Genomic DNA, 17,077 nt, shown 5'->3' with positions numbered 1-17,077 from the left:
GTATGCGCTTGTGAGCTTAAATTGGACAGTGGTAAATTCATAATTGTGACTGTGTATAGGTCCCCACTTGGAAATTTTCAAATGTTTCTTAAAAACCTAGATCTCTTGCTGCGTTATCTGTCAGAAAAGGGAAAACACATTAACATTTGTGGAGATTTTAACGTAGATTTTCTTAAACACTCAAGCAAGAAGAACGACCTTGAACTATTACTTTGCTCTTACAATCTGACATCAGTCATTGATTTTCCCACTCGTATTGTACAAGACAGTAGCACCCTGATAAATAACATTTTCATAGACCAAGATAAATTAAAAGAAGTAAGCACCTATCCTATTAAGAACGGGCTTTCTGATCACGATGCACAGCTACTTTCAATTCATGACTTTGCTCCATACAGTAATGTGAAAAAAACAAACAAAATAATACGCCCAATTAACCATATAACAATTCAACAATTTAAGGAAAGCTTGAAAAGGGTAGACTGGGAGGATGTTTATCGGGAACCTGATGCAAATGTTAAATTTAACTTATTCCATGATAAACTTGTGCGTATATTTGAAAACAGTTTTCCTAAGAAATTAGTGAATCATAATTCAAATAAACTTGATAAAAAACCGTGGCTGACTAAAGGGATTAAAATTTCTTGTAGCCGGAAGTGGGAACTATACCAAGACACTAGAATAAGTCGAGATGAAGAAAAGCTCAACCATTATAAGAAATATTGTAATATACTAAGGAAAGTTATAAAAAAAATCCAGAAGTATGTGTATCAAGTCTGAGATTAGCACCTCTGATGACAAAGTTAAAACAATATGGAATATAGTTAAAAGGGAAACAGGGCAACCAAGGTCACAGGACAACAGTATTACTGTTAAGCACAATGAAAAGCTTATAAATGAAAAATCACAGGTTGAAAATATTTTTTATAATCATTTTATAAATGTAGTGGAAAATATAGGCACCAGCTGCTCACCATATAGGGCAGAACTCTACATGAAAGAGGCATTCCCGGTGCAAACAAATGAAATTGAAATCCTACCCACCTCACCATCGGAAATTAAGAAAATAATAAATTCACTTAAGAATAAAAACTCACATGGAACTGATGGTATCTCCAATAGAATACTAAAATCTTGTCCACACCTGATAAGTCGAGTTCTTAGCCACATATGTAATAGCTCATTGAATCAGGGAATATTTCCTGACAGATTGAAATATGCCATAGTTAAACCCTTGTATAAAAAAGGTGACAACACAGACGTCAACAATTATCGTCCTATTTCACTTCTGACATCCTTCTCAAAAGTGTTTGAAAAAGTAATGTACTCAAGAGTAACTTTACACATTAGTGGGAATAACGTTTTAACAAAATGTCAGTTCGGTTTTCAGAAAGGTGTTTCAACAGATAGTGCTATACACGCTTTCACTGATCAAATTTGAAATGCTCTGGATAGTAGAACATCACCAATTGGGATTTTCTGTGATCTCTCTAAGGCTTTTGATTGTGTGGATCATGAAATCCTCTTAGATAAGCTGAAGTACTATGGAATGAATGGTTCAGTACACAGATGGTTCACTTCATATTTAACTGGTAGAATGCAGAAGATTGAAACAGTAAACCCATATAGTACACAAAGTGCATCAGATTATTCAGACTGGGGATGTATCAAGAATGGGGTACCACAGGGCTCTGTCTTGGGGCCTTTATTGTTTTTAATATATGTCAATGACTTGCCTAATTATACTCATGAAGATGCAAACTTGGTTCTCTTTGCAGATGACACAAGTATTGTAATCGAGCCTAAAAAGCAAGAATCAGCTGAGAAAAATGCAAATAATGTTTTTCGAAGAGTTATTAGGTGGTTTTCCGCAAATGGACTTTCATTGAACTTTGAAAAAACACTGTACATACAGTTCAGTACAGCGAAAGGCATAACACCGGAAATAAATAGAGAGTGTGGGGGAAAATCTTTAGCTAAAGCAGATTGTTCAAAATTTCTGGGTGTCTGTATTGATCAGAATTTAAACTGGAAGACACACATTGACAATCTACTGAAACGATTGAGCTCAGCTACCTGTGCTATTAGTGTCATTACAAATTTTGGAGACAAGCACATCAGTAAGTTAGCTTACCATGCATATTTTCATTCGTTGCTTTCTTACGGAATCATCTTTTGGGGCAATTCATCACTAAGAAAGAAGGTATTTATTGCACAAAAACGTGTTATCAGAATAATGTCTGGGGCTCATCCAAGATCATCTTGTAGACAATTATTTAAAGAATTAGGGATATTGCCAGTAGCTTCACAATATATATACAGCCTAATGAAATTTGTTATTAGTAACCCAGATCACTTCAGAATTAATAGCACAGTCCACAGCTACAATTCTAGGAGACAGGGTGACCTTCACTACCGTTCATTGAATTTGACATTGGCACAAAAGGGGGTGAATTATACTGCCACAAAGATTTTTGGTCAATTGCCAAACAATATCAAAAGTCTGACAGACAACCAATCGGCATTCAAAAGTAAGTTAAGGGAATTCCTGAATGACAACTCCTTCTACTCCATAGATGAATTTTTAGACATAGGCCAAAGAAATACAGTAAGCATTAACAATTGTACCGTATATAAGACTAACAATGATTATTTGGGATAAATGAATCTTGTGTACTTTGACACGTTCCACATCATTACGAAAGAATCGTGTTCATGATCCATGGAACAAGTAATATAACTAACTAACTAACTAACTTAATACCCTGCAGCATATAGTGAGACTATCTAGATCTTGCAAAGAAAACTTGAGTAATCCCATTCATTTTGTGATGCTTTAACTGGATCAGTTTTATACGAGATGAAGAATTCTCATCTCAGACTCAAGGTTGAAGCAAAACAGATCATGTTCACAACATGCTGTGTAAAACGTTTGGTGAAAGCCCCTGAATCATAGGATCTACTCCACAGAAATCTGTGAGTGACACAGAGTAGATCTTAGTTGACATCCCGCAAGTGAGACCATTAGTAATCATCACATCTAATTTCATAATACTCTTTCATCTGTTTTTCTGAAATTTAATTGATCTTTTCGTCTTTGATACTTGTTTGTGAATAAAGAACATTGCTGACAACTGTTAACATTTTCAGAATGGCGAAGAGAAAGGGAGGATTGAAAGGCCAGGAGGTGCACAAACTCCAATCTGGGCTCTTGCATGGAATCCAGCAAAGTAAGTTACAGTACTTTTTTAAGTTTTGTTAGTGCTATATAAACAAAGTAATATGTTTCTGGAATATTCTGTCAGTTCTTGAAGGAACATAAACATATTAAAAACATGATCACACACTATTAATTTTCCATAATAATATTTATATCCTTATTAATTTATGTAAATAGTACAAGGTTTCCTGACAAAGGCCTGAAAAGCAGAAAACTGGTTCATGACAAACTATTAAAGAAACATTATTGTGGTATATTTATACAGTGTATTCAAGTTTCCAATAAAGTAATATGTCATTCAGCTGATATGCACATCAGGAAACTTGAGCTCTATGAGGCTCTTGTGTCATAATTGCAGCATTTTTTCATATACCACATGCAACAAAATTTATGAGGAAAGGTTCCCAGAAAAAACATTTACTCCGTTTTGTGAGCAATGTATAATATGGAAAGTGTTGGGACAGAACTCATAAAATAGTCATGAATATCTGTCTTCTTATGAGGTTAAAATGTACACTTTTTTGCAAAAATTTGCTGCTTCTGTCATGTCACGTTTAAGCCTGCTCCTGTTTGAATTGCACATTAAGTCAGAAAATTGTCTCTATCTCCAGACGATCCTTGGCAGTACATACTATATTAGAAACCTGGAGGATGCCATTATTCTCTTGATTTTTTACTCTCTTGGCCAGTTTGTGTCCAATTTGTCACCTAATTTATTGCAATTAGGCTGGAGACCTTCCCAAAGACTGGGCAAACAGCAGAAGGCTCGAACTCGGGACCTTTGCCTTTCGCGGGCAAGTGCTCTACCAACTGAGCTACCGAAGCATGACTCACGTCCGGTACTCACAGCTTTACTTCTGCCAGTATCCGTCTCCTACCTTCCAAGAGCACTTGCCCGCGAAAGGCAAAGGTCCCGAGTTCGAGTCTCGGTCGGGCACACAGTTTTAATCTGCCAGGAAGTTTCATATCAGCGCACACTCCGCTGCAGAGTGAAAATCTCATTCTGGAAACATCCCCCAGGCTGTGGCTAAGCCATGTCTCCGCAGTATCCTTTCTTTCAGGAGTGCTAGTTCTGCAAGTTTCGCAGAAGAGCTTCTGTAAAGTTTGGAAGGTAGGAGACAGATACTGGCAGAAGTAAAGCTGTGAGTACCGGACGTGAGTCGTGCTTCGGTAGCTCAGTTGGTAGAGCACTTGCCCGCGAAAGGCAAAGGTCCCGAGTTCGAGTCTCGGTCGGGCACACAGTTTTAATCTGCCAGGAAGTTTCATATCAGCGCACACTCCGCTGCAGAGTGAAAATCTCATTCTGGAAACATCCCCCAGGCTGTGGCTAAGCCATGTCTCCGCAGTATCCTTTCTTTCAGGAGTGCTAGTTCTGCAAGTTTCGCAGAAGAGCTTCTGTAAAGTTTGGAAGGTAGGAGACGGATACTGGCAGAAGTAAAGCTGTGAGTACCGGACGTGAGTCGTGCTTCGGTAGCTCAGTTGGTAGAGCACTTGCCCACGAAAGGCAAAGGTCCCGAGTTCGAGTCTCGGTCGGGCACACAGTTTTAATCTGCCAGGAAGTTTCATATCAGCGCACACTCCGCTGCAGAGTGAAAATCTCATTCTGGAAACATCCCCCAGGCTGTGGCTAAGCCATGTCTCCGCAGTATCCTTTCTTTCAGGAGTGCTAGTTCTGCAAGTTTCGCAGAAGAGCTTCTGTAAAGTTTGGAAGGTAGGAGACGGATACTGGCAGAAGTAAAGCTGTGAGTACCGGACGTGAGTCGTGCTTCGGTAGCTCAGTTGGTAGAGCACTTGCCCGCGAAAGGCAAAGGTCCCGAGTTCGAGTCTCGGTCGGGCACACAGTTTTAATCTGCCAGGAAGTTTCATATCAGCGCACACTCCGCTGCAGAGTGAAAATCTCATCATAGCAGAAGGCTGCTTACTAGTTGTCAGGAAATTCCATACATAATTCTTCATAAACCCAACTCCATTTGTCATTATTTCTTCTCTGTTCCTTTGAAACCGCACAGAGATTGTCCTGAGGGGCTGCCTAGTGAGTGCTCTTGGCAAAAGTGACTTAGTGGAGTGTTTGACTTTGACTCAAGATTGTAACTGAAAATGGATTGATGGAGTACACCGTGTGTTGAGTATGAAAGAAATTGACAGGAGTTGTGCATCAATATGCTAGGAGTACTTTGGCTGAATCAGTTGCAAGAGAACTGTGCGTGATTTATTTGGCTTTCATTCCTGGTCTGTCATATAGTTTTAAGTTGGCACAAATTGTTAAAAAAAAGTGTGTACTTAACCAAGAGTAAAACAGTTTCATTCTTAACTTGTAGCTTGTGTGAATACAAATCATTTACAGAGGAACTAAAAGTTAAGTAGGGAGGACAAGGTTTGGAATACGTTTTTGCCCAGAAGAACAGGGGTGTCTGTCCTACATAAAACAGGTAAGCCTCACATACCAGTTAATCATCTCAAGTAAAATGGCTTGTGAAGTCCCAACACTGTCTCAAAAGTTGGCTATACTGAATTTTATCAAAAACTATGTGTTTGTGCATCATTTGTTGTGAGAAGCTCATATTATTGAACTGTTACAGAAATAGAACAGTTTGCATTAGAACAGCGGAGTGATGTTGTGGAGTGATACATAATGACAGGCTCCATCAAGGAATGTAAAGAAATATTTCAAGTGAAATATCCTGGTAGGAAACTCCCCACAACCAGCACTATTCAGTGTCTGTACAAGAAATGGAGGGCTGTAGGATCTGTTTAGAATGTGCAGAGGTAAAGGCAAACAACAGTGAGGACCCGTAAAATGATAGACAGAATTTGCATGGACATTACTAGAGGTCCCTGTAAGTTGGTAAGGAGGTTGTTGCAGCAGGTTTGTGATATGTTGTACATCGTGTCATCATTTGCTAAAAGATATGAAACTAAAAGCATATCATGTGAGAGTGGTGCAAGAGTTGAAATTTGAGGACCAGGAAAAAAGAGTTTAGTATTGATCTGGCTATTAACATCAGTTACTAATGATTACTTGGATCCTGTGCTTTACTTTGTATCAGATGAGACCTGGTTTCATTTGCAAGGTTTTGTTAACTCCTAGAATTACAGACATTGGTCACAGGACAACCAATATAAAATTCTGCATAGAGTACCTCTCCACTCAAAGAAGACGGGTGTTTGGTGTGCATTGTCTGGCTTGCGCTTCGTTGTCCCCATATTTTTCAGTTAAACCTCAAACAGTGCCTGATATCTAGAGATCTTTGGCTCTTTCTAAGCACAGTTGAAAGATGCAGAGAAAGAAGCTGTATGCAGAACACCAATAAGGTGGAGGAGCCACTCACATATCCATTCAAAGTACGGCCCACATCACCAACATGCTCCTTGAAGACAGAAGTGTCACTAGTGGCCTCTGGCCCCCAAGGTTGTTGGATTTAACATTGTGTGATTTTATTTATGGGACACACTAAAAAGCAAAGTGTATGTTGACAATCCTCTCACAATAAACCATCTTAAACAGAACATTACTAGAGAAATTAATGTAACTCCTGCAGAATTACAGTGTGCTGCTGGTAACATCATCACACGAAGTCGGCGATGCCTGAGTGCCTATGGTCATCACTTCCAGTGTCTCTTATAAACAGATAACTACATGTTTCTTTTTAATGTTACTAATACCCGTTCTATTTCACTTAGTTCAGTGTACTGGTTTTATGTGGAATACCCAGTACATAGGGGTGAGAATAAACTTCGTACCAGCTCACAAGACCTGTGTAAATACCAAGAAAGACTTTATGTAGGATGTTTACACTGAAATATCCTATTTTCAATTTGCTTCCAACACAAAATTAAATGAAATACATTTATTTCCTCTCAAAATAAGATGTGTGTCAAGTTAAGTTTACAGAATAAATTATGTCAAATCAAAACACTTCCACTTGAACTTCTGTGGAGCAATGAATATTCAGTTTCTATCCAAGTCTACTGCAATATCTCTGCAAGTATAGAACCAATGACTTCCACAATCCGTGTTTAGAGATCTTGAAGGTCCCACAGTGCAGTGGCGAACAGGGTGTCCTTCAAGTAGCCCCAGAAAGACAAATCCAATTGTGTGATATCAGTCGAATGTGAAATCCAATTCGTGGGTCCACCACATCCAATCCAACTTCCTGAAAGTGTTCAATTCAGAATTTTCCAAAGATTGAACAACCACTGAGGTGGAGCACCACCTTGTTGAAGCCAAAGGTTCAGTTTGCAATTCTTCAACCTGGGGAAAAGTAATCACCTTCAACATGTGTAGGAACATCATTCCTGTGATAGTGTCCTCAACAAAGAAGAACAGTCCAATTATCTTGTTGCACCTGAAGCAACACCAGATGTTCACTTTTGGGCCACCTTGCACATTTTCCGTAATACTGTTTGGGTTCTATAACCCCCAGATGTGAACGCTATGCTTATTCACAGACCCAGAGACATGGAATGTGGCCTCATTGAAAAATGTTACACTTGACAAGAAAGCACCTTTCTAGTTGATTTGGTTAAGCATTTCACTTACAAATCCGTATCACCATTGCTTGTCATTGGGCTTCGTTGTCTACAGAATCTGCACCCTGTTCGAATACAGATGCAACCACTTTTTGAGGACTGTAAGGATAGTTGTATGGGGCATCTGAAGTTCCTGTGAAGTTTGACAACTTGATTTTCATGAACTTTGTTGGAATGCTGGTGTCTGATCATACTTTCTTGTGAACACAGCAAAACATCTCTGCACTGCAACAATGGATTTATGCTCTGCATACCAAAGCAAAGTTTCTCCCTTTTTCTGAATTGGCACCATTTTCACTTTGATTGACAACAATAAAACAATGAAAATGTGCCAAATAGGGACAAAAATCAGGCAGCAACTTCAAGGCCTTCTGCATTCAGTAAACAAGTGAGATCTGAAGCAAAGAAAGACTTACTATTTTTAAACTGCCTCAAAAATAGTGCATTTTGGTGCAGACATCCTGTATGTCACAAGCTGACTTTTGATCATCATCCTCAGCTTTACTCAACTGTTGAATATGGTAGGTTTTTTTTTCGATAGACCATGATCTGTCATGTAAAGTTGTTTTGGTTAATTTTTGAGGTTAGTCTGTAAAACCAAAAAACCTTTCTTGCACCAAGTTTGCAGTTTGTTCTGTTCCCTCTGCAGTTTGTTGTTTGTTCTCAGTTTTTGTTCTTCATTAAAGTACTTTAACTCCACCTCCTTTTGTGTTTTCCTCTTCTTTTTATTTGATAATCTTGCCATTCATATTTCCATCAATATAGAAAGGGTAGAATGCCACTCACATCATAGAGGTGACATTGAGTCATAGACCTGCACAAAAAAACAAAATGTTAGAAGTATTTCAGCTTTCAAAGTCTTTCTTCAGAAACAGAAAATTCACACAAGAAAAACTCATACACATGTGGACACTGTCGTCTTTGGGCACTAAGGCCCAACTGCAACTGTCTCTATCATGAGCAGCACTCTAGCAGGGGTGGATAGCGGAGGTAAGAAAGATGCATGGGGTGGGAAGGAGGAGGAATAGCAGTTTAGGAATGGGAGAAGGTGCTAGGCCTCTCTGTGGGAGTGTGCAGGTACATTGTGTGAACCGGATAGGATTGTTAGGTGCAGCACCTAGAGGCTGTGCTGGGGGAAGAGGATGGGGAAAGGAAAAATGAGGGGTAGAAGCAGGGAAGAGGAAAGGATTATGTAGATGTGTTGACAGAAGTGAAGGTGTGTGAAGTACTAGAGTTGAATCAGGGAAGGGGATAGGCAGGTGGAGGACAGGAACTAGTGAAGGTTGAGTCCAAGGGTGCAGTGACTGGAACAGCCATCAGCAACATGTCACCAAAATAACAGGAAGATAACAACAACAGGAAGGACAACAGAGATGGCATGTATAACAAGTCCAACAAGGAAAGCGAGAGCCAAAAACCTAAGATGCTGTGAATCCAGAAAGCAAAACAATGATGTGTAGTGAGATCAATACAAGAGAACAGTGAAATCATGACTGAGGAGAGAATTGCTGTGCTGCTAGCTTTAAAAGGCAGCTGCGAGCACTGATAGGCTTGCCAGAGGGGCATGCCTTCATAGGCAGCTCTCCATCGGTGAGGCCAGTGCTCGTAGATGTAGTACGGCCATGTAATAGCCATTATCATTTTCCAGGCCCTCTGATGGGCCTCCAAAATTGCCAGGCCAGGATATCAGAAGGTGAGCTACAGGAATGAAGTATATATTGTAAGGAGGGTTCACACCAGTTCATTTCAGGAAAGCCAGTGTTGATGAGAAAAATCCAAATGGCAAACACTGGCTGTGAAGCAATCAGCAAGAGTATAGTGTTTTGGGAGGGAGGGGGGGTGGGAGAGTAGGCATTGGAATAGCACTGTGGGAGGGTCTGGGGAGTATAATGGGGGCAGATAATTCTTATTTCAGGGCATGAGGAGAGGTGGTTGATACCTGGTGGAGAATGTGATTCAGTTGCTCCAGTCCTGGATAGTTCTGAGTCACTAGTTCCCATTCTCCGACTGACTATTCCCTCCACTGCTTCAACCCACTGGACAGTGGTTATGTTGGGGATGGTAGATGACTGGGGACCCAAGACACAGGAGATCTGTTCCTGGACAAGGTTGAGAGGATAAGTACGGTCTGTGAAGGCCTCAGTGAGACCCTTGACCAATTTGGAGAAGGACTGCATATCCCTACAGATGTGGTGAGTGTTTGTGGCTAGGCTGTATGGAAGTGACTTCTGGATGCAGAATGGGTTATTGCTGTCAAAGTGGAGGATTGTAGATGGTTGGTAAGTTTGATGTGGTTGAGGTAATGGTGTGGCCTCCTTAAGGTGGAGGTAACCATATATGTCTGCAGATCAGTGGCTCCTGTATGTAGTGAGTAGCAATCTGTCCTTTCCCTATTTCTATTATTCCACTCTGGAATTTCCATTACTTAATTTTGCTTGCCTTTCTCCAGTTGTTCTAGTACCCCTTAGCTCAATAAGTCTGACAGTTCACCAGTATCCATCTGTTCGAGCTTGACCATTCTGTAGTAATATCTGAATTTTATTTTTACACTTAATAACATTTTGTTATGCCTAATATTTATTAAATACAGTGAAACCCCACTTTTACACTTTTCAAGGGACTTCAAAAAAATGGTGTAAAATACGGGAAAATGTAAAATGTGGGAAATAATGTTTTAAATTTTGGCCCCTGATATGCCTTCGGACCACAAAAAACGGATCACTGAATGTTCCTCCTCTTTGGTGCAGATAGACATCAGAGCTGCCATGATTAACAGCTTGGCAGCAATAATGAAACTAACCTAGCAGCTTGAAAATTGCAATGGTATAACAACAAATAAACAAAGGATGCATCATCAACGTAAAATGACGGTACTACCAAAATAAACAAAAAAGTAACTAAATTGAAGATAATAATTGACTTACCCTCGTATTACTCACAGCTGCACTCATATATCAGTTTTGTTATGATGAGTGATGGTGAGTAAGTAAGCTATTGTACAAGCAATAATTTCAGCTACCCTTAAGTGTATGCCTGTTCAAGTAACATTAGCTCACCCCCCCCCCCCCCCCCCCCCTCCAAATCTATCCCCAATGCATGATGACGGAGCACATGCAGGAGCGTGCATCTACACATCATGTGATTGAAGTAGCTATATGTATACAGCGTTACATTGTGCAACAAATTTAATTTTTTTTTAACATGGTTTATGTTCACTGATGTAAAAAAAGAAAGTTTTTCCATTCCCTACTTAACGCTCTTAGGTGTCAATTCTCTATCCTTTTTTTTTTTTTTTTTTACTTTCTAATGTATCTGATGCTCTTTCTCAGGGTTCAAGCTAGCTCCATATTAGATTTCATCAAAATTGATTCAACGGTTTACTTGCGAAAACGTGCCAGACACAGTTATTTTCACATTTTATGATATTGGTAGCAACACATAGATATAACATGTCGGTGATTGCCTAAGCATTGTGTTCATTGCATTAAATCTATTGCATAGAACATACCAATCAATCAAAATGTTTTCACAAACATTATAAACTTCAAAAGTCAAAGAGTAAATAGCTTTTTCAAAAAGAAAATGTTTTTCCCTTATTCACATGACACTCTTAATATCAGTATATATCTTGATCTATGCCCTTTCTTAAGTAACCTAAGTTCGTCCTTAGGGTTCAAGCTGTCTGCATACCAAAATTCATCGAAATCAGTTCAGCGACTAAGTTGTGAAAACATAACACACATAGTTACTTTATCATTTAGAATATTAGAATGGATTACATATTGCAAACAAAACTCCATTTTTACTGCAAATATAAATAATTAATTATCGATTTTTATAAAGATCAATTAAATTAAAAAAATTGCAAATTACTATTTTTCAAACAATTAAAAATCCAGGATGGAATGTAATAGTTGTGAGTCTTTTTGTTGCACCTATCTGTGACTCAGCATCTCCGCTCTATGATAAATTATTACTTTTTTCATTTTTATGTGTTTTACTTTGCACAGAAACCCCCCGCCGCTACAGGAATCAAACTCAAGCTGCCCACTTTAGTATCCCCACCAGTGGACATCGATATGAATGCAGCTGATAGGGCGTGGGTCTTGCTGCAGAGTAGTGCAGCAAGTTCTCACAGACAGAATGTAAGAAGTGTTGCATGAACAGAACCGCTGACCCAAGCGATTATTTGCCAGCAACGATAGGCCAGACCTGTTTTTGACCAACTTGGATCAGGTCTTCATAACACATCATGACATGTTTCTGCGTTTTAGTAGTTCGGTGATTCATTCTGGTTGCATTTGATGCTTCCTTCCATGCCTATCTCTGTGTGGTGTCCAGATTCTCTGCTCCCCTGCAGACAGACTCACATGTCAAGTCTATTTTGCTCTTCCGGCGTCCATTTCCCTGGCTTCTGTAGTTGAGCCACCGCCAATTAGAACAGTTACATTTGTGCCAACAGGAAGATTTCGTGGCATTGACATGTGGAGCAGATAATAAATAAGTATTTAATGATGTTTTAGGGTGTTATCTAATCATTTTTTAATCAAGTTGTGCAGTAAAGCTCTTCTTGCTTCAGTTAATTTCAGTATCTCTTCATTATTTATTTGATCAACCCATCTAATTTTTAGCATTTTAGCGCTGTGTTTCAAAATCTCTTATTCTGTCCTTGTCCTTGTTGTTTATTGTCCATATTTCACTTCCATATAGGGCTACACTCTACACAAATACTTTCAGAAAGACTTCCTAACACTTAAATTTATGTTAAGTGTTGACATACTTCTTTCTTTTTCAAAAATCTTTTCTTATTAATCCCAGTCTGCATTTTATATCATCTTTACTTCTGCCTTCATTGATTATTTTCCTAACCAAATAACAAAACTCTTCTGCTGCTTTTGGTATATCATTTCCTAAAACAATTCTCTCATAATAATCTGATGAATTTGACTGCAGTCCATTGCCCTGTTTACATTTTTGCTGGCGTTCATTGTACAACATTTTTCCAAGATGCTATCTGTAAAGTTCAACTGATTTTTCAAGCCTTTTCCTGGCATAATTACACTGTCATTGGCAAATCTTAAAGTTTTTATTTCCTCTCTTGAACTGCAGTTGTTTTACAAAATTTTCTTTACTGTTTCTTCTATGCAGAGATTGAATAGCATCTGGGATAGACTACAAACCTGTCTTGTATATATTCTAGGATTGTCAGGAATCAGGTGGAAAGGTAGAGGAAGTAGAAAACTGCAGAGTGGATGTATGCTGCACTGTAGTGGGAATGGTGAAATGAAGGGAACAAGTGACTGGTTGATGAAGGTCAGAGTGAAAGTAAAACGGAATGTTATGGAAGTTCTGCAAATATATGCCCCACAAGTTGGATATTGTGCTAAAGAGGATGGGGACTGTGAAAAGGAAATAGAGAGACCATTAACTGAACAGGTCATAACAGTGGGAGATCTAAATGCTTACACAAATATGGAAAGAGACAGATATATTGAAGTATTGGGGGCAGAGGGGTGGGGAAGGAAGAACAGAGAAGGCTGAAAACTTTTAGATTTTCACAAAATGAATGGACTAGCATTTGGCAACACCTGCTTTTAAAAAAAGAAAAAAACAAAAGGTACAAGGTTACACCCATGGTTTGCTGACTAAATCTGTGATAGACTACATTCTCTATGATCAGGATGAAAAGAGAACAGTCATTCTTTGCAAGGTAAGACCTTGTGCCGATAACGGCACAACCAATGGCAACACTGGTCAAATGACTGGTGCCATCTCCTGTTGTATGTACACTGTTAGAATGCATATGTCTATAAGTGGAGCCTTTGAAGAGAAGAAATGTTGCTAGGCTGCACTCATCATCGCCGTACATGTCCAGCACTTGGTGGCCTGGTGGTAAGTGGCGCCATTGAGTACACAACAAGATCACAGCTGGTTCACGTAACTGCTTATTTGGACAGAAGGCTTCACATGTCTCGTGTGTTAATGCTGGTGGCTGTACCCTATCTTTAAGATCTCTGGGATGTTAGCTTATAACAAGATAATGTACAATCACTTTTCTAACTCATGCTGTATTGATCTAGCTTCATACAAAGAAAGTCTGACTCTTGCCCAGGGCAGCACGTTCTCCAGAAGCTACTGAAAACATTTGCCCACATGTTGCCAAGAGACCAGCATCCGACCACATACCAGCCACAGTTATTGACGAAGTCCAGCAGAGAGTTGAAGCGGCATGGCATGACCTATGTGTGTCATCCAAAATCAGGTTGATTTGATGCCCAGCCATTGTTGCTGCCAGAGGTGGCAGTTCTCTGTACTAAATTTTGCAGTCCATATATGCCCAAATCATGTGCAAATTTAACCACGTATTCTTCCAACCATACTGTATACTTACAATAAATAATACTTTCTATCCTTAGTGGTGTTGTAGTTTTAATGGCTAACTGTGTATTACATGAAACAAAAACCTTGTGGATTGTAGATGTTGCTGCTTTCTACGCTGATGGAACAAAAATCACAACACCAAAAAATAATTAACGTAGAGTAGTGAAACTTTGGCAATACATTTGTCTAAGTAACATATCTAAATGATTGACATTGCACGGTCATAGGTTAATGTAAGAACAAGATAAGCCATTGCAAATGTGAAATGCTGGAATGTTAATAAGGGGTGTAACCTCCAGAATGTTGAATGCAAGCATGCAAACATTCATGCATTGTGTTGTACAGGTGCCCGATGTTAGTTTGTGAGATGGAGTTCTATGCCTGTTGCACATACTTGATCAATACACCGACAGTTAATGCTGTTTGTGGATGACACTGGTGTTGTCATCTGATGATGTCCCAAGTGTGTTTGATTGGATAATGGTGATCAAGTGAGGCCAAGGCAATATGTTGACACTCTGTAGAGCATATTGGGTTAAAACAGCAGTATGTGAATGAGTATTATCCTGTTGGAAAACACTTCCTGGAATGCTGTTCATGAATGGCAGCACAACAGATCAAATCACCAGATTGACATACAAATTTGTAGTCATAATGAAAGAATGTATCGGACCCCAGACCATAACTCCAGATGTAGATCCAATGTGTCTAGCACACAGACAGTTTGTTTGCTGTCCCTCAACTTGCCTCCTCATAACCATACATGGCCATCAGCAATCCTGAGGTAGAACCAGCATTCATCAGAAGCCACACCAAACCTTCACCCTGCCGTCCAATGAGCTCTCACTTGACACCACTGAAGTTGCAAATGATGGTGGTTTGGGGTCAGTGGGATGGATGCTACAGGACTTCTGGCTTGGAACTTGCCCTTGAAGTACCGGTTTGTAACAGTGTGTTACGTCACTGTGGTGCCAACTGCTGCTCATATTGCTGCTGCAGATGCAGTACAATGCACCAGAGCCATGCACTGAACACATCAGTCTTCCCTCTGGGTAGTGCCACATGGCTGTCCTGAGCCTGATCTTCGTGGAACTGTACATTCTTATGACCAATGCTGCCAGTAATCATGTACAGTGACCGCATTCCTGCCAATAATGCAGAAAGAACATCCAGCTTCTCGTAGTCCTATTACATGACCTTGTTCAAACTCAGTGAGGTGTTGATACTAGCATCTTTATCACCTTAAAGGCATTCTTGACTAACATAAACTCACAACGTCCACTCTCAAAGTTAACTAACACTCAGGACCATTACAACGTTTATTTAAAGCAAAACTAATTTGCATCCTCATAGTGGCACTACTGGTACCACGTGCAAATTGTGAAGAGACATGAGCTTTCTGGTGTAGGAATACACCTACCGACCTTTGTTTGTCACAAAACTCCTTGTTGGTGTTGTGATGTTGTATTCTGTCAGTGTGTAATGAGACTTAACTGTTTTCTGAAGATGACTAATGAGCAGAATATATTTTATGTGTATTAGGAGGGAAGACCCCAACTTATCTCTTTTGCTGGCATGTACTTAGTACAGTAATTTTTTCCACAGTGCTGTATCTGAGTGGTGCAATAAAGGCATTACTTGATGCATAGCTGAAAGAACAGATATTGTTGATGATCCACAGCTGCATGAAGTACTTCAAAATTAATTTTCTGGCTGTGACTTTCTTGATATCAGCTGTGGTAGGCATAGCTCTACTACTACGGATGTTGAGGAATTAATAGTCAGCGATTTAATTTCTAAGTATAAATGCATTTGTTTGTCATTGGTTGGTAGCCCCATGTGCTGTATCATTTTCCAGTGGGTTTCTGAAGGCATTAATGCTTGTTGGCAAATTTACATTATTTTCTGCAAATGCCCATTTATTCCTCATGCTCATGAAACATATTGAAACAAGGAGTACCATGAAGTCTAACATTGAGGTCCTAGCGCACACAATTTATTTCTTAGTGAATCTCTACTCTCCCCCCCCCCCCCTTCCCCCTCCTCCAGCTGATGCTGCTGTAATGATAGTTGAGCACTAGTCCTATATTCTAGGCCAAACACTGAATAGTAAGTATTAAAAAATGCTGTAGGTATTTACATATGCTTCCACATAGATGAAAGTATGTCCCTGATTTGTGAATAGTGCTGTCTTACATCAAACTCAGACTATTTATCGGTCGATTATAGCAGCTGTGGAAGGATTTATCATGCCTACAGCAGTGATCACAGCAGAACACAACTGAGTTCTCTCTCTCTCTCTCTCTCTCTCTCTCTCTCTCTCTCTCTCTCTCTCTCTCTCCCTCTCTCTCTCTTTCCCTCTCTGCCTGCCTTCCTCTCTCCCTCCTTCAGTCCTTCCCTCCCCCTCTGCATCCTCCACCTCCTCCTTCCTTCCCCTCTTTCCACCTCCAAAACACTGTTCCCATATCAGATTCAAGCAAAATATTTAATTAATTGTATGAGACTTTTATAGTATTCATATGAATTGATAATATTAACTGTTGCAATTACCTGTATTGCTATCATACATTAATAACAATAAATGCATGAGAACATAATAGGAAATTTCTGTTTGCCTGAATTAACTTTGCCCATATCACCTAGTTGCATCTCTGAACAATTAGCGATGCTGGAAACTGGAAAATCTTATTAGGTACCTTGAGGAAAAGGCAACCAATCACCTACAGTGAACCAGTGCATGGAGCACAGAGATGCATCAACAGTAAACAGGATTTTCTTGCAGAAGTACATTCATTGACACACACACACACACACACACACACACACACACACACACGCACACGCACACACAAAATGCATACTCTCACTGTGGTCATGGGAATGTGTGTTTGGGTGCCTTTGTGCTTGTGTGTGTGTATGTGTGGACTTTTGCTAGAAAAAGAGCAA

General features: G+C 39.6%; 1 protein-coding gene across 2 annotated transcripts in view; it reads left to right on the top strand.

Annotated features, from left to right (window-relative positions):
• The window catches only part of LOC126353939 (intraflagellar transport protein 122 homolog), a 247,092-nt gene that overhangs the window by 25,907 nt on the left and 204,108 nt on the right, over positions 1-17,077 (top strand). For both annotated transcript variants that reach the window (XR_007565246.1, XM_050003221.1), the window contains exon 5: positions 3,151-3,230. Coding sequence is in view for 1 of the 2 variants with exons in the window: in XM_050003221.1 (XP_049859178.1) it covers positions 3,151-3,230 (80 nt within the window). In the remaining variant the exon portion in view is untranslated. The remainder of the gene's footprint in view (positions 1-3,150; positions 3,231-17,077) is intronic.

This window comes from Schistocerca gregaria, chromosome 1 (genome assembly GCF_023897955.1).
Source record: "Schistocerca gregaria isolate iqSchGreg1 chromosome 1, iqSchGreg1.2, whole genome shotgun sequence".
In the NCBI taxonomy this organism is placed as follows: Eukaryota; Metazoa; Arthropoda; class Insecta; order Orthoptera; family Acrididae; genus Schistocerca; species Schistocerca gregaria.
The sequence above is the reverse complement of the archived record's forward strand: the minus strand, read 5'-3'. Positions and strand labels throughout refer to the sequence as shown.